Source organism: Raphanus sativus, chromosome 8 (assembly GCF_000801105.2).
Source record: "Raphanus sativus cultivar WK10039 chromosome 8, ASM80110v3, whole genome shotgun sequence".
Taxonomy (NCBI): Eukaryota; Viridiplantae; Streptophyta; class Magnoliopsida; order Brassicales; family Brassicaceae; genus Raphanus; species Raphanus sativus.
The window spans coordinates 5233674-5261638 of record NC_079518.1 but is presented as its reverse complement, the minus strand read 5'-3'; the positions used below and the strand labels follow the sequence as shown (position 1 = coordinate 5261638).

The 27965-nt window shown below is 37.5% G+C and overlaps 5 protein-coding genes and 1 long non-coding RNA gene across 8 annotated transcripts; 3 read left to right on the top strand and 3 right to left on the bottom strand.

Annotated features, from left to right (window-relative positions):
* The first annotated feature begins 150 nt into the window (after positions 1–150).
* On the top strand, positions 151–5563 carry LOC108821771 (uncharacterized). The gene is made up of 10 exons (XM_056991666.1): positions 151–295; positions 484–1038; positions 1139–1223; positions 1311–1385; positions 1512–2117; positions 2241–4232; positions 4326–4368; positions 4442–4850; positions 5221–5310; positions 5392–5563. Exons 1-8 carry the CDS (start codon positions 293–295, stop codon positions 4791–4793), a joined length of 3711 nt encoding a protein of 1236 aa, XP_056847646.1. The 5' UTR covers positions 151–292; the 3' UTR covers positions 4794–4850; positions 5221–5310; positions 5392–5563.
* Positions 5564–6294: 731 nt separating this feature from the next.
* On the bottom strand, positions 6295–7245 carry LOC108820741 (uncharacterized). Its single transcript, XM_018593748.2, has 3 exons — positions 7087–7245; positions 6724–6880; positions 6295–6511 (listed from the first exon to the last, which is right to left on the bottom strand). Exons 1-3 carry the CDS (start codon positions 7087–7089, stop codon positions 6465–6467), a joined length of 207 nt encoding a protein of 68 aa, XP_018449250.1. The 5' UTR covers positions 7090–7245; the 3' UTR covers positions 6295–6464.
* Positions 7246–14291: 7046 nt separating this feature from the next.
* LOC108819216 (nuclear transport factor 2A) lies at positions 14292–15416 on the top strand. The gene is made up of 2 exons (XM_018592214.2): positions 14292–14681; positions 15129–15416. Exons 1-2 carry the CDS (start codon positions 14385–14387, stop codon positions 15198–15200), a joined length of 369 nt encoding a protein of 122 aa, XP_018447716.1. The 5' UTR covers positions 14292–14384; the 3' UTR covers positions 15201–15416.
* Positions 15417–16673: 1257 nt separating this feature from the next.
* Positions 16674–17977, bottom strand: LOC108818984 (uncharacterized). Its single transcript, XM_018591961.2, has 2 exons — positions 17286–17977; positions 16674–17008 (listed from the first exon to the last, which is right to left on the bottom strand). Exons 1-2 carry the CDS (start codon positions 17689–17691, stop codon positions 16992–16994), a joined length of 423 nt encoding a protein of 140 aa, XP_018447463.1. The 5' UTR covers positions 17692–17977; the 3' UTR covers positions 16674–16991.
* Positions 17978–18696: 719 nt separating this feature from the next.
* LOC108820798 (agamous-like MADS-box protein AGL9 homolog) lies at positions 18697–21184 on the bottom strand. 3 transcript variants are annotated; one of them, XM_018593802.2, is made up of 8 exons: positions 20820–21184; positions 19948–20032; positions 19778–19845; positions 19591–19690; positions 19437–19478; positions 19298–19339; positions 19063–19196; positions 18697–18970 (listed from the first exon to the last, which is right to left on the bottom strand). In XM_018593802.2, exons 1-8 carry the CDS (start codon positions 21002–21004, stop codon positions 18871–18873), a joined length of 756 nt encoding a protein of 251 aa, XP_018449304.1. In that variant the 5' UTR covers positions 21005–21184; the 3' UTR covers positions 18697–18870. The 3 variants fall into 3 exon arrangements, with proteins under 3 accessions (XP_018449304.1, XP_018449307.1, XP_018449309.1); XM_018593805.2 differs by having other exon boundaries at positions 19951–20032; positions 20820–21172; XM_018593807.2 differs by lacking the exon at positions 19298–19339.
* A 4479-nt stretch (positions 21185–25663) lies between these two features.
* LOC108820790 (uncharacterized) lies at positions 25664–27233 on the top strand. The gene is made up of 3 exons (XR_001944392.2): positions 25664–26290; positions 26386–26599; positions 26715–27233. It is a non-coding gene; the product is annotated as an uncharacterized LOC108820790 (long non-coding RNA).
* Positions 27234–27965: the final 732 nt, after the last annotated feature.

Sequence of the window (27965 nt, the reverse complement as noted above, 5' to 3'; positions counted from 1 at the left end):
TCTTCACTTTGCAGTTACTACGTACTTTCGGGCTTATAAAGCCCAAATTATTATTTTCACACATTAATTAAAGCCCAATGAAATTTAATGGACCCAAGAAGGATAGCAATTTTCGATCCACTTTTGTTTTTAGGTTTGTCAAGGTAAAGCTGAAACGAGGAGGACCGACCATAAAAACCAACTCGAAAGCAAATTAAAATCAGAAAAAAAAAAAGAAATTTTCTTCGAGATCGCGATCTTCAATACCGAATCCCTAATCCATTCAAAGCTTCTCTTCTTCTCCGGCGTAATCATGGTATAGTTCCCAATAAAGTCAACCCTTCCTTTTTCTTCTTCTTCGTGGAGTTTCTTCTTCTCTTTGTAAACTCCGATCTGCCAGATCTGATTCGTATCGCCTCATGAGCTTAACTATCAATTGTTTGAAATCTGAATCAATTATCTCGAATTAGGTTAACTTCTTTACTCTTTTGTTATGGTGTTTAGGATGCTCGATCTCCTGCTCCCGTTCCCATTGGTTCTCGGCGGCGTGATAACAAATGGTCATCTCGTTGGGGTCCTGATGATAAAGAGAAAGAAACCAAGGCTGACTACAACAACAAGGACAAGGAGGAGGCTCAGAGTGAAACTCAATCAGTGCTTGGGAGCCTCCGGGACTCTGACGCTTCTCGTGACAAGTGGAGGCCACGTCATAGGATGGAGCAGGTCCAGTCCGGTGGACCGGCTTCGTACCGTGCTGCGCCTGGGTTTGGGCTTGATAAAGGACGAAGTGAGGGTCCAAACATAGGGTTCACAGTTGGTAGAGGAAGGGCGAGGGGTTCTTGGTCTACTTTCTTCGGTGTTGGCGGATTCTTGAGAAACGAGAGTATCCCTGGTAAACCTGCTGCCCCTACGTGTCGGTATGTGAGGGGCAAGTTGCTTGACTTGTATAGAAACCAGAAGCCTGATAGGGTGCCGATTGATATGGAGGAAGTTGATTCTGTTACTCAAGTGGCTTTGATCGAACCTCTTGCCTTTACCGCACCTGATGTCGATGAAGAGGTATGGTCCCTTCACTATCCTTTCTCATAAGTGTGTCATCCATGTTTCTGTTTCTTATTTGTAAGTAATTTTCTATTGTTTGGTATTATCTATCTATTAGGAAAGCCTTAAGGGTATATGGAAGGGAAGGATCACTGGTGGCGAAGCTCCCACTTCACCTGGGGAAGAATCATTAGCTGAGAAGAGTGTGTAATCTTGTTTTTTTTTTTGTTAATTGGCTTCTATCGTTCCAACTGGCCTAGTATAAAGAATGCTTCTGTGACTTGACTCAGGTGAGACAAAAGTGGATGGTGGTTTGCTAGGGGTTGTGAGTGGTGACAGTGGTTCCATGCATAACAGTAATTCAGGTATGTGAATTATAGGTGCTAAACGAGTCTTTAAATTCATGTAGTTTTTAGCTTTCTTTCGAGTCTGATAGTCATTTTAGTGTTCTACTATTTATTCTGACCCAATCCAAACAACTGTTGCTGTAGGATTACTTGGTAGTCATAATGGAGGTCTGTGGGGTGCTTCTGAAAGTGATCAAGTTTCTCATGGAAGTCCCGAGGCGGTTAGATCTGCTTTGACTAAATCTTCTGTGTTGGATGCGGGTGAACCCCTTGTTGAGCAAGATTATACGGGAAAGCTTCAGCAACCAGATATTGAAGTGAATCACTCCGAAGGGACTCTGCCACCTGAGGAGTTTATGTTCTCGTACATTGATCCTCAAGGAGTCATACAGGGACCGTTCATCGGATCTGACATCATTTCATGGTTTGAGCAAGGGTTTTTCGGGACTGATCTACAGGTCCGCTTGGCAAATGCTCCTGAAGGGACTCCTTTTCAAGATCTAGGCAGTGTGATGTCATATTTAAAGATGGAAAGTATGCATGCCCATATCAATGATCAGATCACCGAGCTAGAAGAGACTAGTCGAAAAGCAAATTCGGAGATTGGTTTATCATTTGCACCTGTATCAGAACGTAATGGTTCACCCTCAGCTCACGATAATGTTCAAATAAAGTCTAAATCGGAAGCTTATGTGAAGCCAGCACATGTTAATGAGCAAAATTTCATGGACTTTTCTGCTCAAGATGAAGGTATGTTATTCTACTTACCTTTTCTCACTTGTGTGGATTTGTGTGGGTTTTATGTTTCTGTAGCCAATACATTTCATTCTGTTCATGATAGCTAAACATATTTTTGTATTTTTTCTTATTCAGAAATCGTATTCCCGGGAAGAGCTGGAGTTTCTGGTTATGGATCGGCAAAATCCTCTACAAGTATGCATGATGCTTTAATGGGAGTTTCTGGCTTCTCTTCTATTCCTGTTGAATCAGCGAAGGTTGCTACTCAAAATCAAAATCAAAATCAGAATGAGAACAAGCTGCATCCGTTTGGTGTGTTGTGGTCTGAGCTAGAGAGCAATAGTACACCAATTGATCTTTTGCCCAACAGGTCGTATGATACAGGACATGAGCAGAAGTATCTTGATCAAGCTCAGGGTTTTGATCATTTATTAAATCTCCAATTGCAGCAGCAGCAGCAGCATCAAAAGATTCAGTTGCAACAGCAGCAGAAGATTCAGTTACAACAACGTCAACTGGAACAAGAGTATCAATTACAACAGAAGCTCTTACAGGAGCAACAACAGTCCCATGCTCGGAATTTACATTTTCAACAGATTCTTCAAAGACAGACTCCTGATTCAAGGATGGGGCAGTCACATGACTTCCCTCGATTTAACAATGTTGATCAGATGTTATTAGAGCAGCAACTAATGGATGAATTGCAGAGTTCTGGCCACATGTCACAAAATTTTACACCATACATGGAGCAGCTTGCCGCTGGAAATTTTGGGCAGTTACATGAAGGTCATCAAAAAGAGCTACTTGAACAGCTTCTTTCCACACAAATGCAATCTCAATACAGACAAATGCATTCTCAACATGGACACATGCAATCTGAACCAATGCGGTCTTTGGAGTACCAGCTACTGCAGGAAGAGCAGCTAATGCAATTGGCAAATGGAGGGAGGCAGAATACACTATTGGAGGAACTGAGACATAACCCTCAACATGGACAAATGCAGTCTGATCCAATACGGTCTTTGGAGTACCAAATGCTGCAGCAAGAGCAGCTCATGCAATTGGCAAATAGAGCGAGGCACAATACGCTATTGGAGGAACATAGACATATTGACCCTCTATGGCCATCCAACCGTAATGATCAGCTTCTAGGAGCTCATCCTGGGATCCACCGTTCACACTCTTCTACGGGATTTAGACCAGTAGACTTTCATCAACAGCAGCAGAGGCCACCCTTTGAGGATCACTTTAGTCATCTTGAGCGGAACCGTTCATATCAGCAACAACTTAATCAGGAACTATTCGAGCAAGGTCTACCATTTGAGCGATCTGCATCGTTACCCAGAAATGCATCGGGGCTGAATCTGGATGCATTAAAAAGTCTTAGCATCTCTGAGTTGCGTGATGCCCAGATGCATTCTTCTGGTAGATTAGGAAATTCTACTCCGGGTTTCAGTCATCAGAATCCCCATTTACAATTAGGTGAGCCTCATTTTGCAGAATTGGAACCAAGAAAAGAACGCTGGCATGGAGCAGATGCACAGCTAGCTGGTGGGTGGGCCGAAACACAATTTCAAAGATCAAATACTGATGCTGACCATCATAAAATGAGGTCAGAAATGAGGAGACTGGGCGAAGATTCTAACTCATGGATGGTAGATGGACATACAGATGACAAGTCAAAACAGCTTTTTATGGAGTTGCTTCACCAGAGGCCTGGCCATCAACCTACCGAGTCACCAAGCATGAATCGTGGGGAACCCTATGACAGGATTGCTCCTTCAAGCTTCGGTCTTGCAGACCATGGTGGTAGACAAAACGCTTCATCTTCTTTTGGGTCACACGCATCTTCTGATGAACATGTAAACGGATTACCAGGAGACGGGAACTATATGGGATCTTTGCAGCGTAATAACTCATTGCTTTCTGGAAGTATCGATGGTGGAAGAAAACACGAAACTAAAGACTTCAGTAATATGTTGAACAATGCACCACCAAAAGTGGAAGGAGCGGGATTGATGTCATTTGAAGCACAAGTCAGAATGGGAAAGCAAGCAGTAATGGACTCTGTTCAAGGGGAGGTTCCTGTTGCTACGCTTGGCAAGCAGTCTTCTCTCGGTATCTCAGGTATGTATCCGTAAGAGTCTTTAAGAATTCGTTTTCCCCTGAATTTATCATGTTTTTGTTGTGGTGGCTTATGTTGATATTTTCTTTCTGCAGAATCATACAGTGACAACTTGGTTGGAGAAGTTAGAAATGATAGGTAATTTTGTATTCTGACGTTTATCAATCCGGGATGTGAACTCTTATAATGATTAAATGTTGCTTTGTTGTAGATTGGTTGTTCCATCACACGGGCAGGTATCAGTTTTGCTAAAAAGGCCTCCCTCATCGCATTCGTCATCATCGCATGAGGGACTGCTCGAGCATATGTCCGATACAGCTAACAGAACAGCAGTGGGAAACAAAGGGTCAAAGGCGTCGTTCAGTGAGATGTTGAAGAATAATAGCAGTACCAGCATGAAAAAAGTGGCAGCAGAGCCATCAACTGATCCAAACGAAGGTAATAAAGGCGGTGGTGGAAAGAAGAAAGGGAAGAAAGGGAGGCAGCTTGATCCAGCTCTTCTCGGTTTCAAAGTCACTAGCAATCGTCTTATGGGTGAAATTCACCGCGCTGATGACTTTTAGTCAATTCTCATTCCCTGAGATCCATTCAAGTGTTTCTTCTTCTCCGGCGTAATCATGGTATATAATTCGATCTTTGCCTAAGTTATCCCTTCCTATGCTTTTGTTTCACTATGATTTGATGGTCAATGATTTACTCTTTGTTTGAAATATGAATCACGTGAATAACAGAATGGCATTTATATTTCGAAATTCGTATTGGATTTAGCTGACTTTTTATCTGCATTATTGTGGATTGTTTACTTGTTTAAGATGCATGGCTAAATCTCTTTACCTGCCATTGCATTGTTATGAATTGTGCAAGTCGGTGTACCCAAATTGATTGTTTTGTTGAGTAGGAGTCTTTATCCGGGATGAACCATTACTATCTAGTCACACTTAATGCGAGATATGATTAATGATTGATTCTTTATTGATTTGGTGATTGCAGAAAACTTCAAAGCTGACTCGCAGACAGGAAAGTTGAGAAGTTTGACAAAAACATTACAGAGAGATGCTTTGTACCTGAGACAACTTACCTGTAAGTTTATCTCTTTTAGATAACCTGCAAAGGAACCATGGTTTGGAATCTAATTCATTTCAGTATATGTGTATGTTACAGCTCTCTTCCAGATCATGAGGACTGTAACTAGCGGAGATACGGCATAAACCGAAGAATCAAGTTTAGAATTGAATCATTCTTCTGTCTTGTTCATTTTCTCTTGTTTTAACTATAGAATCCAACTTTCCGTTTACTTGTGCATGTTAATATAATGAAAGAGTATTTTCTTCAATCTATATGTCCTTGTTGTTATGCTTTTTTCTTCACTTGGGTACGCCACACACAGTTGATACTATCTGTCTGGACCCCCTTTTTTGTGTCACAATCTGTCTGGATCCCCAAGGACAACAATATCAGACAACCTTTGTTGCCTAGACAATTCATCCTAATGTGCTTTCCGTAAAAATCCAAGCGCCATATGTTTTGCATTCTATCAACCTCCTTCCACAACATTGTCATCTTCTGAAGCTCCAATATGCCTACTCACGTTGCCAGCATTTTTAGTCAGATGTACTGCTTCCATTTCCCATATTCCATTTCGTAGGACAATATGGAATCTGGGGTCTGTTAACATGAAGTAAAGCATGTTGTGGATAGCCATTGGCCCTAGCTGTGACAAGGTTTAGCAATACAGGGAGTTTATGTTGGACGGGATGGGATGGTCAATTCATTTCTCAAGTAATCTTTGACTTCGTACTCTCCACATTCAACCCACAAGACCTTATATCCACCAATGGTGGAGTTGTTGTCATCACATCAAATATTATGCTTTGCTCAATCATGTCACGTCCATTTATCCATCCATACCAATTACCATCATAATTTTAAAAGAATAATAACACATGATACCTCTTATTAGTGTTTTAGTTTTTTTTTCTCCAACAATATTCTTACATGTAGTAATATTCGGTCGAATTGATAAAGCGGTAAAAAAAAGGATTACAAAAGCATGACAACAACAACTAGCTTCAAGACAACATTAAGAAACTCCAATATTGAAAGGTTTGATAATTTTATGATTTTACATAGAAAAGACTCTCAAAATTCTTCACAACATGTAGTACACAGAAAGCTAAAGCATTCTACGGTAACATTAAAGGAAAAGTGAGACAATAAAGAAGAAAGAGATTCGTTTATGCCATGCCTCCGCTAGTTGCAGTCCTGATGATCTGGAAGAGGGCTGTAACAAAGCGCATACCAAAGTTGATAAGTATATATACCAGTATAACACACACACTACACATGTATAACCAAAAATAATCCACATTCCAAGACCATGTTCGTTATTTATTTAGTGTGTAATAATAGCATAGAAGCTTTGATGGAAACAAGAATCAAACACTAAGATGCTTTCCAAGAGTAATAAAAGCTAAAGAGATTTGGAATACTCACATGAACCGATAACGACGAAGACAAAGAAGCCGAGTAGGATGGGTCCGACAGGGTAATCCTTGCCCTTTTTGGTGGTGGTCTCAGGAACAAAACCTCTTTTTGTAATGTTCTTGTCAAACTTCTCTATCTTCCTGTCTGCTAGCCTCTTTGAAGTTGTCTGAAAATGATCAAAATCAGAATTACATCTAATATCATCAACCAACACCATAAATGCAGACAAGAACTCGGTTAAAATAACTGACTCAAAAAGGATCCAACTTTGTAATGATATTCGGTTGAAGATCCGATCCAATTTCGGAACAATTGACAAAACAAACTATAAGAAGGGTTAGCATAGTCGAAGATCGAGATCGCTGGATATACCATTATTATTACCCCCGAGAAGAAACACTTGAAGAGAGGGATCAGGGAATCGGAATTGATGTTCGCGATATGATCAGAAACTTGTCTTGTTTCTCCTGTCTGTCACAAGACTCACAACTTAAAAAAGGAGCTCCGTGAACGTCGTCACCGCCTTTCTATGATTGGATACTGAGACGTGTGATGTGCACGTGGCGGTTAAACATTGGATTTTGCAAATGAAAATCTGATGGTTGTGTTTCAAAGTCACAGTCTCTTTAATAATGATTTTTTTGTCAGATTAGTTAGATCATGGAAGTAAGAACCATGCAACTACAAATGTTTGGCCATCAGCAAACACTACTAAAATAAACTTACAAAAAGGTAAAAATACATTATACACCTACTTAAACAAAATAAAAACAAACAAATAGCCAAACACAAACAAAGAAGCTTTTTAATTTAAAAAATCAAAAAAAAACAAAGTGTTATGAATATTATGTTTATGGATGTCCAGCCCATTAGATATTTACTTGTAATCTTGGCCCGTTTATGGCTCATTGTATTTAGGCCCATGTCGCCATGTATTTCCTATATAAGGAACACTTTGATTCAATAATAAAATAGAGTTTTCACAACACGTTATCAGCACGAGAGCTCTGACAAAACCCTGAATGAATTTCGAAACCCCTTTTCCCAGCAACCACCATAAACCCTAGAAATCAGACGAAACTTCAAAACACCGTATCTCCTCAACCCGACGGATCCAGACGACGAGCCACCTATCAAATTCAAGATCTCGACGAGACGAATCCAACGCCGTCGACCTCATCGCAATACGATACCGGACGCGTTCTCACGAGCTATTACAAGAACCGCCGTCAATTTGATTCAAAACCCTAATTCGGACGCAACTTCAAATCGACGTATCTTTCAAACCATAAGGAGTTAGCCGACGTTCCATATATCAAATTGAAGCTCTCGACGAGAAGAATCCAGCTCCACAAACCTCGTCTCAATCCGACTTCAGACGCGTTCTCCACCTCCGTTTCAATCCGCGTTGACAATTTCCTTTTTACTAAAGGAAACCCTAGTTGTCTTTCCATTCTCATCCGACCAGCACACATACTGACCATCCGACGAATTGATCAGCACCCGATAAGCCACCAGACGATCCGACAGTTCATCCAACAGCCGGTAGAGGTTCCGGACGATCCGATCAGCCCGTTCCTTGCTCGCGATAGATGTTCAAGCCGTTCGCGGTTTTCCTCTCCTCTCTCTAGGTGGTCCAGTTTCAGATTCTCTCCAATCTAAAGGTAAATAAAATCTGAAACACCCTTTGGAACCATATCAAAACGAATTTAGTTGTTTGTTAAAGGATTGAACATTAAAATTTGATGAACCTAAAAACCAAGGACAATTGAATCCCTAAATAAATTTGAGGAATTAGGATTTGGTTTAGTTCTCCCATTAAGTTGCTAGATCAAACGGTCATTAAGTTGTTAGAAGCACAAATATTCCTTATTCAATAAGAGATTGATTAAATCAATTAAAACCAAAACACTAAGTGTTCTTGAATCTCGAAAACATCATTGATCTGAATGATCAAATCGATTTTAAACTTTGAAGTTGATCATCTCCTAAAACATAATTATGATCGATTTATTATAAACCCTAAAAACTTACTATAAAAAAAAAACTTTATATTTTAGACATATATCTAAGCCGTGTGACTTGTTTATTAGGAAATCATTAACTCGATTGTTTGCTTGATCACACGATTTATATGATTGATTTTCTTATAAAGATTGAGTGATATATAATATGAGATGTCGAAAATCAACTTGGATTATGCTGTCCTAAATCTCTAAAGAGATAATCATTTAAAATGTGCACTGGATACCGAGGTTATCCTAAAGTCAAAAGGACTTAGTGAATGAATCACATAAGGCGATATTGCCAAACGAGAAAGATTGATACATGGCAATATTAGTTATTAGCCACCATCTAAATGAGAGTCTAAAGAAATCAGTATCCCAGTAAAGAAAATCCACTAGAACTTTGGACCGCCTTACAGCGGAGATATGATCACCATAAAACGGTGCTATTACCAAAGGATAAAATTTGAGTGGAAGAACCTGAGATTTCAATACTATAAGTCTGTGGATGAATACAACTCGGTTCTGTTTAAGATAGTTTCAATGTTGAAACAATGTGGTGAAGAAGTAACTGAACAAGACTTTCTCTAATGTGCTACTGCAACAGCAGTATAGAGAAAGAGGTTTCACCACCTATACTGATTTGATCTCCTGTTTACTATTGGCTGAGACCAATAATGAGTTATTAATGAGAAACAGTGAGATGAGACCTCCCGGTACAAAATCATTACCCGACATTTCTAGGCTGACTTTGGAGCCTAAGAAAGAAAGTAATCTCGTCCAGCACAACAACCATTCCGGCCCTAGCCGTGGGAAAGGTTATGGACGAGGTCGTGACACATTTAAGACACATGGGCGAGGACGAGGCCGTAGTACCACACCCGGTTTTAGCTGTGGTCGAGGTCGAGGTCGAAGTGTGTCTTTTAAACCTTAAATAAAATCTTATTTGTGTCACAAATGTGGTATGGGTAATCACTGGGCAAATAATTGCCAAACTCCAAAGCACTTGTATGAGCTTTACATAGAGAGTTTGAAGAAAAATCGGGAAGCCAACATGGCTTACCGAGATGGTGAAGATGACATGGATCATGACCATACTGATCAAATAGAGTATGAAACTCATGAAAAAGAAAATGATCAGATGGATTATGAGACTTCAGATGCCTTGAAAAAAAAATCTCGACATCAAAACTCTATGATATAGATAAGAGTATATATGAGTTTATAAATAAGAGTATAGTCACTCGGCCAAGGCATTATATACACCCAATAAAAGACCCATTGAGTTATAAAGATTTAAAAATGAATGGTTTCCGCATTGAACCAATGGGCAAAATGAAACAAAAGTTCCTTCAGATATATGAGAACAGAAAAATTGCCCAAGACCATAGAAAATGGTCGAGACTATACCTGCATTCTCTACTGATCTAGACTATGCCAAGGATCAGTATGATAAAGGCACAGGGCCTAGGTAACCAGATTGGTTGACCTACGAAATTAAACACTTTATGGCATGACCGGATTAGCCATCCTAGTCCAAACTTGATGCAAAGTTTAATATTACAAAGGCACAAAGAGTTATCCCATAGAAATCTCACGTTGTGAAACATGTACACAAGGGAAACTCATGAGGCTCAATTGTCCCAAGCATCACGAAATGGCATAATGGTTTAGTATCCTTACACAAACAAATTTATAGCATGTTCATGAGGGGGAGAATACACACCCCGTGTGGTCCATGACCATACTATAAAAACATGAACATGATAGCCAAACAGAATATGATAGCCTGGCCAAACAGGCCATAAGATATAAGAGCTTGGTCGAACAGACCATAACCTATAAGGTTCAGACTTTCAAAGTCTATAAGCTTGGAGACATTATGGATTTACATGTATGAAAGATAAGATGCATCAGGCCATATAAAGTGAGCATATATATTCCCATCTAATAATTATAAAGGGTCATGATCCAGACATAGACCATCCTAAGATATTATGTATAGACCACCACAATAATATGTGCCGTCTAGGATGGAACCTCATAAGAAGATGAAATAAGATTGGGAATATATGTTGGATATGAGAATGTCTTCCTCCCACGATTTTATAAGAGACCTTGAGCCAAAATATGGGTGATCAGATTAAGGCCAGGTTTACGGATTACATGATGAATCCGACTATCCAACATCAGGGGGAGAAAGAAATAAGCTGGTACAAGTATAAAGAGAAATGGAATGGTATTAACCATCCTTGTCTTGGCAAGATCCTCGGACCAGAGAATATGATTTAAGACGTCCAAAGAAAGATCATACAAAGCTAGCTAAAAGAATGCCAGACAGATTAGACCCGAAAAAAAAAGAAAAAGAATGACTAAGTCATACCAGCTTAAGCACCACGAAATTAATGTCCTAGAAGAGACATAATCAAGTTGCTATAGAGTCTAGAGATAGACCAATATGTTCCATAAGATAAGGAACCTCGGAAATAAAAAGAAAGGTGCAAATAAATGACATATCCGAGGTCATAAGGGAAACCATACCAGACATTTAGATAAGGCTGCGCAGCTGAACATCTAAGATACCAGACCATGTAGTTTGGGACGCCAAACTGCAAGGTAATAAAGGTTCTTAGTAAGAATGAAATCTCTAATCGATTAGTTCATGTCTGGAACACAATGGAACACTATAAAAGAAGTGTCGACACATACATACATAAAAGATAAAGATGCATAAGGAAATAGCACTTGAGTTTAAAAGATATAAGCGAGGATCAGAACCCACGAGAATACAAGAATGCATTCATAGACTAAAGGAAACCGTGGGGGTTCAAAGAAAGATTCAAAGAATCTATAAAAGAGATGGGTGTATTGGCCATATATAGAAACACCATCTGATAAGATAAAACCAGTGAAAAATGGGTCCTGTGTGGGAAAGGAAAAGAAATCGTGAGACATGGACTAAGGTGTTCATATTCCTATTTAAAGCATTCAAGGAATGGCTTGATTACACAAGGATACTCACAAAGACCAAGGAACAGATTATAAGGAAATATACTCCTATGTGGTGGATGCTACTACAAATCCGAAAGTGATAAAGGTCTGGATATAAGAAAAGAGAAATGTAGTAAGCAGCATGATTGATCACTGGATAAAGAAATGATAAAAGTATCAGAAAGATGAGAAAAGAAATTCTCATAGAATAGTTTTGTTCCTAAGCTATTCATGGACTGAAACGAAAGGCAGATGCATATAAAGCATATAATGCATGTAAAGGATAAGACTAAGTAATACTTAGTGAAAGGAGTTCTACAAGAACGTCCCTGAACAGTCCATGCATATATTATGAAGGAAATTCCTTGTGTTCATACTTAAAGAAATGATGATTAGATCGACTGATTCTTGGACAGGATCCAAAGTACCGAGAATAGAATGTGATATGGTCAAAAGAGAATAAGAGGATGAATCCATCAGATTAACGACCAAAGATCCATATCAACTAGGATCACGTCCGACCTAGTTCGATCTTGTTCCGACTAAACTGGTTCCAGTAACCACTATATTCAGATCGTGGTATGGCTATGGACAAGGCATGTGTCCTTGGTCCATGAAAGACTTTATGTAAGTACTTTTAAGGCTTATGCACATCCGACCAAAGTGCAATGTATTGGTATGATTGGCGCCTTGATTTGGAAAAGCCATACTAGGTCGGATAAGTTTTATGGATATGTTCAGACCATAAGACATTGATACTAAAGCCATACACGTCCCCCTGCTATAAGTGTCATTGACACCTTTACTTAGACAAGTTTGGCATGTCGGAACATGAGACAATATGGGACATGATCAATATATCTTAAGTTACCTTCTAATGAACTAAAAGTTTGAGATTGATTTATACTAACCAAACCCAAAAGAAAAGGGATTGTTTGGTTTTAATAAATGTTACAGGTTTATACAAGGTCTCAAACAGGTTATACACATTTGGAGAATGATGAAGAAGCACAAAGTACTACAAGTTCAGTCATGAGAAATGTTAGCCGACTTCTTCATCATGTCTACACCAACTACACATCTATGAAGTCTACCTATCCGTTTGGGACATGGCAACAGAAGGACCAGTTCAAGACTTGACGCCCATGAAGCTAAACCATCAAAGTGTCCATGCGCCAGACTTGAAGAACGGAGGTCCAGAACAGGGGGAGTAGTGTGTGTTGTACTCTTTTTCCTTCACTTCGGTTTTGTCCCACTGGGTTTTCCGAGTAAGGTTTTAATGAGGCAACATTAAGCACACTACAAGCTCTATATGGTTCTGGCATCCAAGGGGGAGTGTTATGAATATTATGTTTATGGATGTCCAGCCCATTAGATATTTACTTGTAATCTTGGCCCGTTTATGGCTCATTGTATTTAGGCCTATGTCGCCATGTATTTCCTATATAAGGAACACTTTGATTCAATAATAAAATAGAGTTTTCACAACACAAAGAAGTTAATGCTTCTTGGTTCAAAAAAGAAAAAAGAAAACCACTGTTTTGAAAACTAGTCGAACCGGTCTAATTATGACTCGTTGAAGAAGTCGTATCCAATTCGGTTTAAAACTCAAATTTGAAAAAAACTAGTAAATCTGATTAAAAATCTAATGGTAAAACCAGTAAGTAGTCAAAATCAAATTCTGATTCCAAAAAAAAAATAACATGTAACTACTGTTTTCAATCATTATTAAAGTTTAATATTTTATTATTATTTTTTGATTTATCATTATTTAATTGATTTTTATTTTATTTTATTTTCTTAAGAAAAAACATAAACAATTGTTCTTGTATACTATTCTTATTTTATTTTAGTTGTAAATATAAATAAATATGGTAATTTAAACAGTTAATATTTTGGTTTTTATCAATTTTAATTTACATAGTATCCACTTATTTATTGTATAAACCTAAATTTATGATTATTATTTATTTTTAGTTAATAAAATAGAGAATAAAGAACATATTATATAACTACCTTTTTAGATTCTTATGTGTATGTATATGACTATCCGGTTGAGCCGGTTCAAATTGGATACGTCAAATCGGTATCTGGTACTATTTTCAAAACACAGGGAAAAATTAATGGTTTATTCTTTGTCCTCTTGTTAAAACATCCCCATTGGAAGATTGTATAAGGGGTTCACACAATTCCTCCAAAAAAAAAAAATATAATAAAGTTAATCTGAAGAACTTGTATCACAAAAGTTCGTCTGTATGAACTCGTATCAACACTATTTGCGAGCTCTACTGATACGTAGCGGTCCGCGATTGATTGATTTATTAATTTTTTTTTAGAAAGCAAACAAAAATAATAATAATCAAAAGTTATGTTGGGGAATCGAGCCCCCGGGTTTGCTAATGCAGGTGCTCTTACGTCGCTTGTTTAACATGTGTTGTGTGATATAAGCAGTTTTTTGTTGGGTGTTTTCGATCATTTGCGATTAACCCAATGGGTTTACCAGTCCGAATATCAGTGGGCTGATATATCATAGGGTTAAAGGCCCAATAAAAGTAAATCGAGAGCCTCTCCAGCACCAGTTTCTCTCGGTCTTATTGGAACTCTTCGGTTCTATCTCTCTCTCTATACCCTTGATAGCAGCAGCACGACTCAAAGAGGAAGAGAGGAAGAGAGATGGATCCAGACGCGGTAGCCAAGGCCTTCGTGGAGCACTACTACACCACCTTCGACGCGAATCGCGCAGGCCTGGTTTCTCTCTACCAGGAAGGATCCATGTTGACCTTCGAAGGGCAGAAGATCCAGGGCTCTCAGAACATCGTCGCCAAGCTCACCAGCCTCCCCTTCCAGCAGTGCAAGCACAACATCACCACCGTCGATTGCCAGCCCTCTGGTCCCGCAGGCGGTATGCTCGTCTTCGTCTCCGGTAATCTCCAGCTCGCCGGCGAACAGCACGCTCTCAAGTTCAGCCAGGTCTCTCTTTTTTTTTTCCTTCGATCGATCGATCTTACATAGCTTCTTCGATTCGAGCGTTTTGATGTTAGATTAGGGTTTTTTTTTGGGGGGTGCGTTACTGTAGATTGATATGATATTAGGTCACTTGAAGTTTTGATTTGATCTGGAATTGACACGTAATCTCATACTCTCCATGATGCTATTGAATGATAGATCCGTGTGTAGATGTGGCATTTATGTTACTACTTGTGTATTTGTTATCAGTTTTGTGTATTCATGGTAGATATATGAACCAAGCCAAGTGAGATACTCATTCATGTCAATTTTTTGACCCTAATCATAGTGAGAGCTGCTACATCTGCATCTTGTGGATTAATGCACTTGATATTGTTTAAAAAGTAACATTCATCTGATATGCCTGTTATAATATCTTCCTGACGTACTTGTGTGTTTTGTGCCCCCTAGATGTTCCATTTGGTGTCGAACCAGGGAAACTACTACGTGTTCAACGACATCTTCAGGTTGAACTATGCTTGAGGAATGTGCTGGGGTACTATGTGAACCATCGTTATAAAAGCCAAAAGAGACTGATGGTAATCATAGGGTTTTTAGTAGATTGGAGAACTTAAAAGCTTGTTTTTAGGTGTCTTTGCTGTCTGTCTTTATTTTAATCAATGGTTATGGAAGGTCTTTGTTACTTTGGTTGAGATGATGACTCTGTTTGTTATCAAGCATTGATCCATGATTCAGTAAGTGCTTATTGTTTTAAGGATTAAACGGTTCTCTGTTGGAATCCTTTTAAAGATTGAAAAGTTTGTTTAAACAACTGTTCTTTTCGATTTTGATCGTCGAACAAAGTATAACGCCTATAACTGAAAGTTCTAATAGTTAACGAGGGTGAGACCATGTTCCATTCCCGTTGTTTATTTCTTTGGAATTGGAAGAAGCAGAATGTTTAGTCTTCATTGTACGTAGCTTTACCTTTGAACATCCCAGAAAGCATACCTCCTATTGGATCTGATTTGGTGGCTTGATCTCACTTTCATCGTGTAAATAATTAAGTACTCAGCGAGCTGCTAAGTCAGTGTGAGGATGAACAAAGCAGAGCATGGGAGTGTGTCATCAAGTCATATGGTAAATACAGAGACTTTTCTGGCCATCGGACAACTTGCCAAGGACACCAACTTTTCTTTATGAGAATGACTAGTTTTTGTTAATCACGTACTACTAATTTGAAAAGATAAGCTCATTGTTCCGTCAAGACCCAAGTTGTTCAAATTAGAGTAAGCAGACACGGACAAAATAAAAACCCTGTTCATCTACTTTTTCTTAATGATCCAACCCCACAACTAATTGGAGCTTTGTTTTGCTAAGAAAAGTGTGATAGTTGACAAACGACCAAACACCTTTTATTTGTATGGTTCATGAACACATTGACCAAGCGGATTTCACCAACTCAAAGCACTCATTACACAGGCTCGTTAAGTTTTTCTTTTCTTCACAAGAATCAATTTAAACCTAAAAGTTAGAAGGGATGGAGAAAAGAAACGTAAACGAGAGATAAGCCTAGATGCTAGTAGATGAGCAAAACCCCTTGTCTGCCCAACCTCTCTCCGCCGCTTGAAAGATGTTTGTTGTTGACACTTGTACTATTATTTTTACTTAACGTAAGTCTTTGTTTGTTGATGGACGTAACGAAGTCATAACTAGACACGTAACATCTATTGACCGAGCGCTTCTTGAATAAGTCACGGTACCTTCTTCCACCATTTTATTCTTCTTTTTATCTCTCAGAGAAATTGATCGCAATGGCCATTCCGATAGCTTGTTAATTTGATTCATATGGAGCTATAATACAATTTTTAACCGCCAAAATCATTTCGAGTCTGAAGGATCATCTCATACTGGACAATTCGAGGCTGCCCATGATCAGGACCTGACACCTTTATATCAACTATAAACCAATGTCCGACGACTACATGGAGTAAATACAAACAATTGTTGTCGAAATCCTATAATCTTTTGTATGATTATTTTTTCTAAAAGAAATAATGTCACATAACAATAAAACCATCCACGGAAAAAAGCACAAACTCCGGCTTTTCCCATTTCTCTAACAATAAAATAGAAAATATTTTTTAGAAAGTAAAAAAATCTATAGAAACTCCCAAATATATCCACACATAATCCCCCCTCCCAAAATACAGATAAAGGAACATATATAGAAAAACTCTAATTGGATTTGCGTTGATATAATTAATCCATCTTCTTTGTCCTCTGCTTCAGGATTAATAAAGGAGAGCCATTTCAAGAAGTTTGTTCGTCACTTCACAACAGCTTCCATTCTGGTAACGATGAATCAAAACCAAACATTGTAACATCCACATACATATGAATTGGTAGATTTTAATTTGTGAAAGAGAAGTCAACCAGAAGGAAAAATAAATAAAAAAAGTAAAATGTGAAAATGAATCTGATTTTGTTGCCGTCACGTTACGTTTTCATTGATCCTAATTCCAATTCAAACAAAACCATCTCTAACAAGATCTGGATTTAAAATAATAAAAAAACTACTAACACCTTACGAAAATTAAAAGCCTAAAATTGTCATTAAAATATTACCAGAAATCTCCTTCCTTGATGAAAAAGGAGGAGGCGGCGTCAAGAGGTAAGAGAGGATGGACCTCCCAGCCATGGAAATGATAGACACGATCCCAGCAACATAAAGAACCACGATGAGACCCAGAACCCAGGGCAGCAAGAGGAAGCCGATGAAGAAAGTCACAGATCCACAGAGCATCAGAGCCACCGATATACCCAGCAGCAGCGACGCGAATCCCGACGGAGTTATATGCGCCATCGAAAGCGACCGATGCTGCGGACTTCTCATCATCATCGGCGAATCCGGGAAGTGATGATGATGATCGGGGAGAGAAATCGGGGTGGGAGGAGAGCGGAGGAGGCTCAGGACAAGACCCGATAGATCGTAGAAAGCCCTCGAGTCTTGATCTCTCTGTTGGCTTCTCATCGTTCACAAGCAAGTAATGATTCAAGAAAAAAGGTTTAATGGAGTAATGGAGACGACGATGATGATGAATGACCGTTCAGACAGAACCGAAACACAGACAAGCAATTGAAACTGACTTTTTCTTTATATATAAATCTCTCTTCTGAACGGAAGAAGAATCGTGTGTCTAGATAACGAGAAAAAGCAACCATAAAGAAACAAGACACGCGTGTGCACACGCGAAGGTGAGGCGAGTATGGACATGCTGGATTCAGACCAATTTGGGGGGGAAGTGTGGGTCCCTTTATTGACGCGTAGAGTGCTTATCTTCTACGACATTCTTATCTAACCTTTTTTTTTTCTCTTTCTCTCTCTGTAATAAATTGTTCTAATCATCCTTTCTTTTTTGTTTTCTTTTGGTTATTTTGTTTGAATTAAATCAAATATGAGAATTGATTTTAGCGAAATGTCTGCCCTTTATAGACTTGTCTATTCAATCAAGCTCTTTGCGTTGAACCATCATAATCATAATCATAATCATAATAATAACATGAATTATAATTCGTGAAATAATAATACTTGAATTTAAGCTGATGTGTATGTACACCGAGAAGTACTTATTTCTTATCACTCATTATTAGTATTAAGAACCAGCCTGAACAAAAGCTGCCTGAACAAGAACCAGCCTGAACAAAAGTTGCCGTAAAAAAAAAAACTAATATCCACCAATAAACTAGCAATTGAATTGTCGCGCAGATTTTTTTTTGTCAAATCATATTCTTCTGTTTCTGATTTTGGTTAGGCTGAGGTCGTTTTGACAATTTCGTAGACTATGTGGCCTTCTACAGGCCCTATATAGTATAAAGATAGGCAAAAAAAATTTGAGATGGGCCTATTACATATGTTAGTATGGACCTATAGACAAATGTTGGTATGCGTAATTATCTAGTGTTAGTTATATCCACTATACACTATACTTAATGGTTAACTAATAATTTAGTCAAATCCATAAATGGGAGCTAAAAAGATTTTGAAAAACTTATTGAAATATAGAAGAGCATCATAATAAACATTACACACACACAAACATGCACGCTACACAAATATAGAGAGAGGTAGTTATTCATGTAGCCTAATAGGGGAGCTAGGAGAAAGTTTTGATATAAAAATGTCAAAAAATATATATATATGAAGAAAGTTTCAAATAGAGTTGGTGTCGTAAGGTAACCAACCCAACATGTAATTATTCTCACTTGGTCCTGCTCCCATTCCATGATCTTGCTGTTGCCCCTGATGATACCTGTTCCAGCGTTGCCAAAAAAATGTTATATATGTACACATTACCAAGGAGATCAAAACTAATTAGTAGTTATATATTAAGCGTTAAGTTACCCGATTTGAAAAATGGGTTCGTATTCCAAAGGCTGGAAGAACGCTTGTTGTTGTGGTTGATGACGCCCATAGTCAACAACATCTTCTTCTTGGTTCGGGTTGAGTTGGAATGGCATCTGATACCCATCAGCTAACTGCCACGTAGTATACACTTGTTAATTAGTGGATCAATACTTCAAAATAATAACCAAACAAATGCATTATTGTTGTTAATGATGAGAACGTAAGTAATTACCCTGAGCCTTAGAGATTTATTTGTCTCATTAAGCATGCGCTCCTGTTCCAAATCAGTTAGTATTCATAGGAGAAATAATATTATTATAGTGTATACATATATGTTTGTCATTTGCTTCATCATTCAAATTTGTTGTTACCTTACTCTGGAGATCATTGAGCTGGTCGAGCATGAACTGTGTCTGCAAGTTTGATATAGCGTATTACTTACTTTACATGGACATCATAGTGTGTGTGTGTAGATAGTAGCATATATGAATATATGATGAGAGAAAAAAAGAAGAAGTATAGTACCCTGAGAGCTCTGATCTGCTTCAAAGAAGAATCAAGCTGTCTCTCAAGTGACTCAAGCTCCTTTGTACTAAGTGGTCCAAGATCTTCTCCCAATAGATTCCTATAATATTTCAAAAAAAAAAATCTCTGTAATGAAAAACACTCTATACGCAGTACGACGTATAACTTAAGGAATGATTAGTATTACCTTTGGGTTCTCTGTAAGGCGTCGTAACGCTCCTTAAGCTTGAGATACTCCTGCTGGCTACTAAGTTCCTGGTTTGCCAAAAAAAAAAAAAAACATTATTGGATTCGGATTAATCTAAGCATATTAGGAAAATAAAATAAAAATCAAGGTAAAGAGAAGGAGGGGGATACAACTGCTAAGGCTTCTCTTGAAGGCACATTGGGCTCTGGCGGTCCGTAGTTGCACTTTTGGTACCTCTCCAATGTCTTAAGCGTGCTGCTTCACAACAAAAATGGTCAGTACTAAATAGTTATATATGTATCAAAATTTTACCTCCCTAATTAAATATGAAAACGTTTCAAATCAACAAAAGTAAATAAACGTTTTCTAGCTATGGTTTACAGAATAAACTGGAAGACTTTTCAGATATCCGATGGATATAATAAGATGAACTTGACATTAGCATCAAAATCAAACCAAAATTGGAAGCCCTAAAGAGTTACAAAAGTGGGTAGCCAATAAAGCCCTAGCTAGTTGAATCACCCACAAGAGCTTCTGAAATTCGACAGCAATATTGGTGACTGATTTGATCGGATTGGATCAAAAAGGTATATAGAACACTCTTTCATATGTAAATTGATTATTCATGAGAAACCCCTAATTAATAATATTTTTATCGTCAAAAAAATAAATAATATTTATTAATTAGATCAAATGGCTTCTCATAAAATTCCTACGATGTCGTCTTCTAAATTAATCAGAAATACAAAGGGAACTCAAAAAAACGTAAAGCCAAATTTGGACCCTGCAACAAAATTTTGATAAGAAATAAATAAAATAAATTTAAAATAATACAGTCGAGAGAAACCAAAACAGAAATGGAAATCATCAGAAACTCAAAAACATATTAAAAAGGTGATAAATCATTTTAGTTTCCTCTTTGCTTTCTTTTAAAGGATGAAAGAAAAACGTACGACACAAACAACACATAAGAAAGACCCATACAACACATTTCTTTTAGTTATCAAATCATCAATAGATGAAAATGGATATAAATGAATACCTCGAGTTACTGCAAAACTCGTACAGTTTTCCTCTATTAGAGAAGATGATGAGAGCAACCTCTGCATCACATAGAACGGAAAGCTCGTATGCTTTCTTCAAAACACCATTCCTTCTTTTTGCAAACGTCACTTGCCTATTGATCTTGTTCTCTATCCTCTTCAACTCTACTCTCCCTCTTCCCATTTTTTTTTCTCTCTTAATCTTCTCTCTCTCCCTTCTTCTATATATATGAATGAGCCTCTCTCTCTCCCTCTTTTTTTTTCCTTTTTTTATATCTTCTCTTATTTTCTAACTTTTAATGTGGACATATATTCATTTGTACAAATATACTTATACATGTATTATCTCACATCGCTTCTCTAAAGTACATTAACTTGTCAGCTTCATTATTCTCTTTTTATATACCCTTCAATTATTGTACGTGTGCTACTTACAATTGTTACAAACCACCACATAGGATTTACGCAAATGTTTTTTTTTATTTATGCAAATGTTGCAAACATAAAATGTTAACTACTCAACCGATGCTTAGATATTTTCAAACCTAGAAAATTGGATATTTTTTTGTTTATACAAAACTGGTAAGAGAAGAGAAAGAGCTTCCACTAATCTCACTAAACACTAGTAGTGGTTTCAGTTTCAATCTTTAGTTTAGACAGATGTGGATTTGACCCTGTTAAAGAAAGTTTGATGCTTCTTTTACTTTGATTATGGAAGATTAATTAATTGGAATTTCAACATTAAACCCTAACATTTAACACCATTAAGTTATAGCTGTTGTTTAATATGTTGACAGAGACAGAGATATTGGACAATGAAAGATTAGTTAAATCAACGGTGGAGAATCAATGGTGAGAGGATGTGGGATGATGAGTGATGGCAACTCTAAACTGAGAAGAGTAGGGCAATGAATGAGTTTGGACACGTGTCGCTATCTTGATGGTAGGGTCTGCAAACCCACCTGATTAAATATTAATTTTTTACTCTTGTAATCGAGTTCAGGGAATCATGTGACCTAACCTTAACTGGGTGAAGCCTTGTACGGTCTTCTAACTCACAGAACTACCCTTGTGATTGGTGTAAAAACGAAAAGTAAAACACACTCTATTTGTGATTCATTTATGTTGTGATGACATCGAAATTCTTACTGCTAGATTCGTTTCTTTTTACAATGCGCTAGATATTTTTGTTACTGAAAGTAATTTGTCTATGAAACACTACCATGCTGATAACTTTATTTTGGTATGCGAATCTGAGACACAAATACATACAAAGTTGATAGAAAACATATATGGATAGAATAAACAGAGTTTCGAATATGGGTTATAGTTCAATTTGGTTATCTTAGGGTTCGTCCGATGTTAGAGATCATGTCCGACCAAAACTCTTAGTGCTCTATTTTGACCGGTAAGTAGGTGATGGACACAAAGGGATGATTCAATTAGAAAAAACTAAACATAGCATTATTATTCTGTTTGGTTAAATAAGCTTATTTTTCTGATTTGAAAGTTGATTCTCTAGCTTGATCGTCTAAGCATTTCTAGCAAATTTGTATGCAGTTCTAATATATTTTTATTCCTAATTAAGTACAAGTCGAGATTATGATATTTTACTTGCTATTATTAATGTAAGAAATAACTTAGAAATTAAATTACTGGTTAATAATATACAATCAAAATTAGGTAGACGGTATGCTGAGAAAAGTAAGTCCAGCACGTATTCTCGTCTTATCAGCTGTGGTCATATTTTTCAATATAAGATGACAACAATTGATAAAGATGTTGTGCATTAAACTCCAAGAGAAACTAAAGTACATTCAACTATTTATTATTGATGTGTCACTGATACCAGTGATCTTCCGTTTTTTTCCTTCTCTTGATGACTAGATCCTTCGATTTTTTAAAAAATGCCCAGAAACTTCAAGTTATCCTCATGTATCATATATGTGGTCGATCTCCAAGGTCTAAGATCAAACAATGGTACTATTTTAGTTTTTAACATTTCAAGAAACCAAAGACATTCTTGAAGTCTCTCTAAGGCATTTTTAGCCAAGGAAAACAAAATTCTGCAATGCATACTATATTTTAATGATAAGACGTGAGATCTTGTAAGATATACAAATAATTTATAAGTGGGATATCATCGAATATAAAAAAAAAAGAATACTGTTTCAAAAAAAAAAAAGCACTACTCTTTTTCTCTGTGGGATCTAATGCCCTGAAGCACACACAGGACCTACCAAGAATAAATATCACATCGATGAGAGCCAACGGTTATGATGAGTTCTCAAAATCAAACATGATATTACTGTATTACACATAGGAAAGATAGAATCTTGATGCTAAAGAAACACTGATGAACGGTGGTGGAGACCACACCACATCAACTTTCAAGTTGCACTACAAATAAATGCCACGTGAAATCCTTCCTACAGGACAGCTAAGTTGCGGAGTACTGGTGATGTGGTCCATTGGCTGTAAGACTGAATCGGACGGTTATCAGGCGATGTCGTGGAGGATTGAATAAGGAATAAGAACCGTCGGATTAAGCTGCTAAAAATAGACGGACAGGGTCCACGTCAAGACGTAATGGGAAGGGGACCTCATTGCCAAAAATAGAAAGATGGGGGCTATCATCAAATATGTCACATCTTGGGTTTATTGAGTGGGGTTTTAAGCTTTGGGGACCAGCCTCTCTTTATTTTTCCTTTTTCACCAACAGGCTGCGATATATAGTAAGTTACTGTAGTCCCAGACTCATAGTCATTATGCATCAAATAAAAGGGTTTCAGCTTCCAGGAAAAATGGTTCACAATAATGTACATTTTATTCACAATATCATATCATCCCATTATCACTAACAAAGTTTTTTTTTCTTAACAAATGAATATTGATTTTTTTTTATTGGTTTGTTTCTTTTTTTTAATTATGATATATTAATTCATTTTGAAAATCGGAAATTTAGATCCAGTTACAAACATGTTAAGAGAACAAAATTTCCAAAATCAAAATATTACGAAACAAAAAACATTAAAATATGTAGTGATTAAAACATCGAAGATATAATTCATCAATCCTTGTGAAACCTCGGAATCTCTAAATGCTTGTGTTAAATTTGTATTATACGAGGATATGAAGTCAGGTATGAATGCAAGACATGTCAAGTACATGCACAAAAACGAGAAAGAAAGAAGATAAACATACTTGATAAACATAAAGCCTTCAGTCAAAAAATAAAATAATAATAATATAAACATACTGAATACTTTCCCAAAAAATAAATATACTAAATATTTCCCTATTTTTTGTACTTATTAGAACTGGTCTTCGGCTAAAGCTAAAGCAATAGTTAAACAAAGTAACATTTTAGAGCCGATAAACTAATTATTTAGGTGTCATACCTTTGATGTTGATTAATAAGTCATACCTTATTAATAATTATTTAGGTGCCATACCTTATTAGAACTGGTCTTCGGCCAAATCTAAAGCAATAGCTAAATAAAGTAATATTTTAGAGTCGATAAACTAATTATTTAGGTGTCATATCTTTGATGTTGATTAATAAGTCAATGGCTACAGCTTAGAGGCTTCCGAGTTCTCAGTTTTGGGCTCAATCATCTACTTCCATCTTTTTCAATGTTGTATATATAGCTACGGATGTGGCTAACGGTTTTCTCATGGACGTCACTATGAAAAACAGAAAAGTCCGTAAACAACAAAAAAAATGATTTACGAATTAGCGACGTCCAACATAAAACCAGTCCTTATCGTCAATATTTCATGATTACTTAATTCATAGTCATTCCGTGACAAAGACTATCGAGTACGTCGCAATGTGACAATTTCACTCCATGATCGATGGATACTGGTAATATACAAGAATTGGGTTATAAAGTGTCTATGAAACGATTGAATCCGATCCGCAACTATCCTGCGGGAAGTTGGTTACCACATGCTGACAAGTTACTACATGTTGACATTTTTCCACATGTATTTACATCGTAATTTTATAGAGATTGGACACCAAATATGTTTGGTTTGAACATTTCCACATTTTGCTATGTATATTTATTTCGGAGGCACATGGTCAATTTGTAGGCATTGGATGTTAGATAAATCAGTGTAGAATTTCATCTAAAACTAGAGAAATTTAAATTTTTATTTTTTTTAAACTAAGAAATTCACAAAGATACTCTAAGAATAATTGTAAATTTCACAATCTAATTTTTTTCAATATTTTTAAATAGTTTATCAAATAAAAAAGTTTAATAACACTCGATTTTAAAACAATTTTTAAATTTATAATTAAATTTAACTCTCAGTTGAATACACTTTTTAAATTTTATTTTACTAAGTATTAGCCTTTCATTTGAACAGTCACGGTCCACTTCTGCACTCTCAATTATTAGAGTATTCCAAACTATTTCAATTACTCTTGTTTTTTTTTTTTGACAAAGAGTTACTCTTGGTTTACCTAGTTGACTATACTTTTATACAAAATGTAAAAATATGTGTTTTTAATAAGTATTCATACAAGTACAGTCAACTATGTAAACAGGACTATTGATTACTCTAATATCAATTTAGTTCCAAGACAAGAAATATCAACGATTAACGAGCCAAAGAAATGAAAAAAAAAAGATCTCAAAATCTAAAATAATATTAACTCATTGAGAAGATGGACGTGTTGATTCTTTTTTTTGAAACTGGCTTCATATTTAAATGCAAAAAGAAAGAAAATATTTTTACAAAAGCACTAATGCTCTAGTAGATTGCAACCCATAGCCCAATAAAACTCATATTTCAGAACCCATTAATTTCCAAAAGCCCCAAGAGAAACCAAGTTAACCCATAGTTATGCAGAGAGAAGTCAATCATCGATTTGTGAAACTGAAGAGGCACCGCGTAGTGATCAAAGCGATTGAGATGGCACATCGAGGAACCACATATCAACTTAGCCATAGCTGCAGCATCTGAGAGGATCGCTTTGGGTTCTCCCCCTGAAGCTGCTAATCTTGTTTCTCAGTTGATGGTCAATGATCGAGAATAGAGAGTCGGCTGACCTGAATCGAGCCGCATGCAACCGCTGATTACGCTCATTCCAGGTCCAATACATCACAGCTTGCCATCCTAGGAGAGTTAGAGCACTGGCGGGAGCTTTAAGAGGCAGAGTAGACATCTGAAGAAGCGAGGAGACCCAAGTTCGAGCAGGAGTGATTCGGCACCTAGTAGCAACAAGGTTCCAGAGATCAAAAGAGAAAGGACATTCCCAGTATAGATGATCTCTGGACTCATCGCAGTTATTACAGAGGAGGCAGACAGGCGGAGTCTGCAAACCCCAGCTGATTAATCTATCTCTCGTAGGAAGCCTATTGAGTGCTACCAGCCATCCATGAAAGCTCTGTCGTGGGATGCCCCTAGAGATCCAAATAGCTTTAGTCCAGACTTCAGCCGTTGCGCTACCTCGCAGGTGCTTATAAACATCTCCAGTGCAATACTTGCTTGAAGTTTTACCCAATATTTGCCACTCATAGTCATCTTCTTCTTCCGTGAATTGTATTGTAGTAATAAAAGAGAGGACTTGGAGCTGGGTTTCTGTTCTTGCCGCTGGGAGAAACCACATTCCATCTCGATGCAGTGAGGCTAGAGTTGCCCTTTGCGAGATTCCAAGTCGCGATCTCCCACCTTCCAAGTAGTCCTGAAGCTTCCCATAGGGACTCCAATTATCAATCCAGAATCTGCAAGTTTCACCATTTCGAATGCGCATCTGGATAAGCGGGTAAGCAACCTGACCTAGTTTGAGTAGCTTGTTTGTCAGCCATGAGAAACTCTGAGATGGCTTTGTAGTCCAAAAGTTTGATACTGATCCTTTGAGTATGACTTCTTTAAACCAGGAGACCCACACCGATTCTGGTCTAAAAAAGAGAAGCCAAATCAATCTTAGACAGCAAGCTTTATTCCATAGCCGAAGGTCTTTTACTCCAAGTCCACCCTCCTCCTTCGGTTTTGTAACCGTGGCCCAAGCAACCCTTGCCGAGTTGTTTGCCTCTAGGTTTCCTCGCCATAGAAAAGTGTTGATTCGAACATGTCAAATAACGGGCCACACTAATTCTTCTGCAGATTTCGAGCATTACTAGAGCATGTGTGGCCAGCACACTTGGGGGCACAAACTGCGTTATTGGGATCACTATGGTGGTGATTGGTATTTAATGGAGTAAAAAGGTGGAATATAGAGGAAAAAAAAGAGTAAAACCCAGAGTAAAATTCCTTCTTATTAATGCAAGACAACAATTTTTTTTTTGTAAACTATACTCTTACTTTCTTTTGGCGTAAACATGGTGAAAACAAGATTTATCTGATTAGACAAAAGTGGAGTAATTCAGCAGAAATATATTTTACACTTTTTAATCTAATAGTGTTTTCCAGTCACACACTATCTAATCTATTAAAACTGAAGTACAAAAACAAATATTGGATCGGGAAGAAAAAAGGGACAGAAATCCATAGCTGGAAGATTCGGCCAGTTCCGGGCGTAGCTCGTCGATCAACCGATTCAGAGGGAACATGTTGGGCCAGTGGCGGATCTAGAACTGCATTTAGTCGGGGGAACATAACTTTTTCACTGTATTTTATAATTATATAGGGGGCACTGATCTTGATTAGCTATAATTGCTTTTAAAAAATGAAGAATGAGATGGGGGCACGTAACCCCGTACGTCCCTTACTACGTCCGCCCCTGGACTGGGCCATCCAGTGCCTTTCCCGCCCCCCAACCCACCGCTGCCCCAGCAGCTCAACAGCAAAATCCCCTAGATCATGTGAACTCAGATAGTCTTGTGGTATGGTAGCGAGACCCAATATTAATTACAATGATATGCCACTAGATATTAAACTGTCATTTCATTAACTTCCTCATCCATCACTTTTTCTTTACGTCACAAAACCAGCGCAATACTAAACTTACTGACTGAACCAAATATAATTTAACTCTCCCTTGCATGCATCCTGTTACGGTTTTACCTTTCACTGGAAAATAGATCAATCGATACAAACTGTACCTAAACCTACTGAACCAAAATTAAATTAATTCTCGCCAGCATGCGTCCTTTTACCTTGCCTTGCAAACTGAAAACTATGGTGTAATA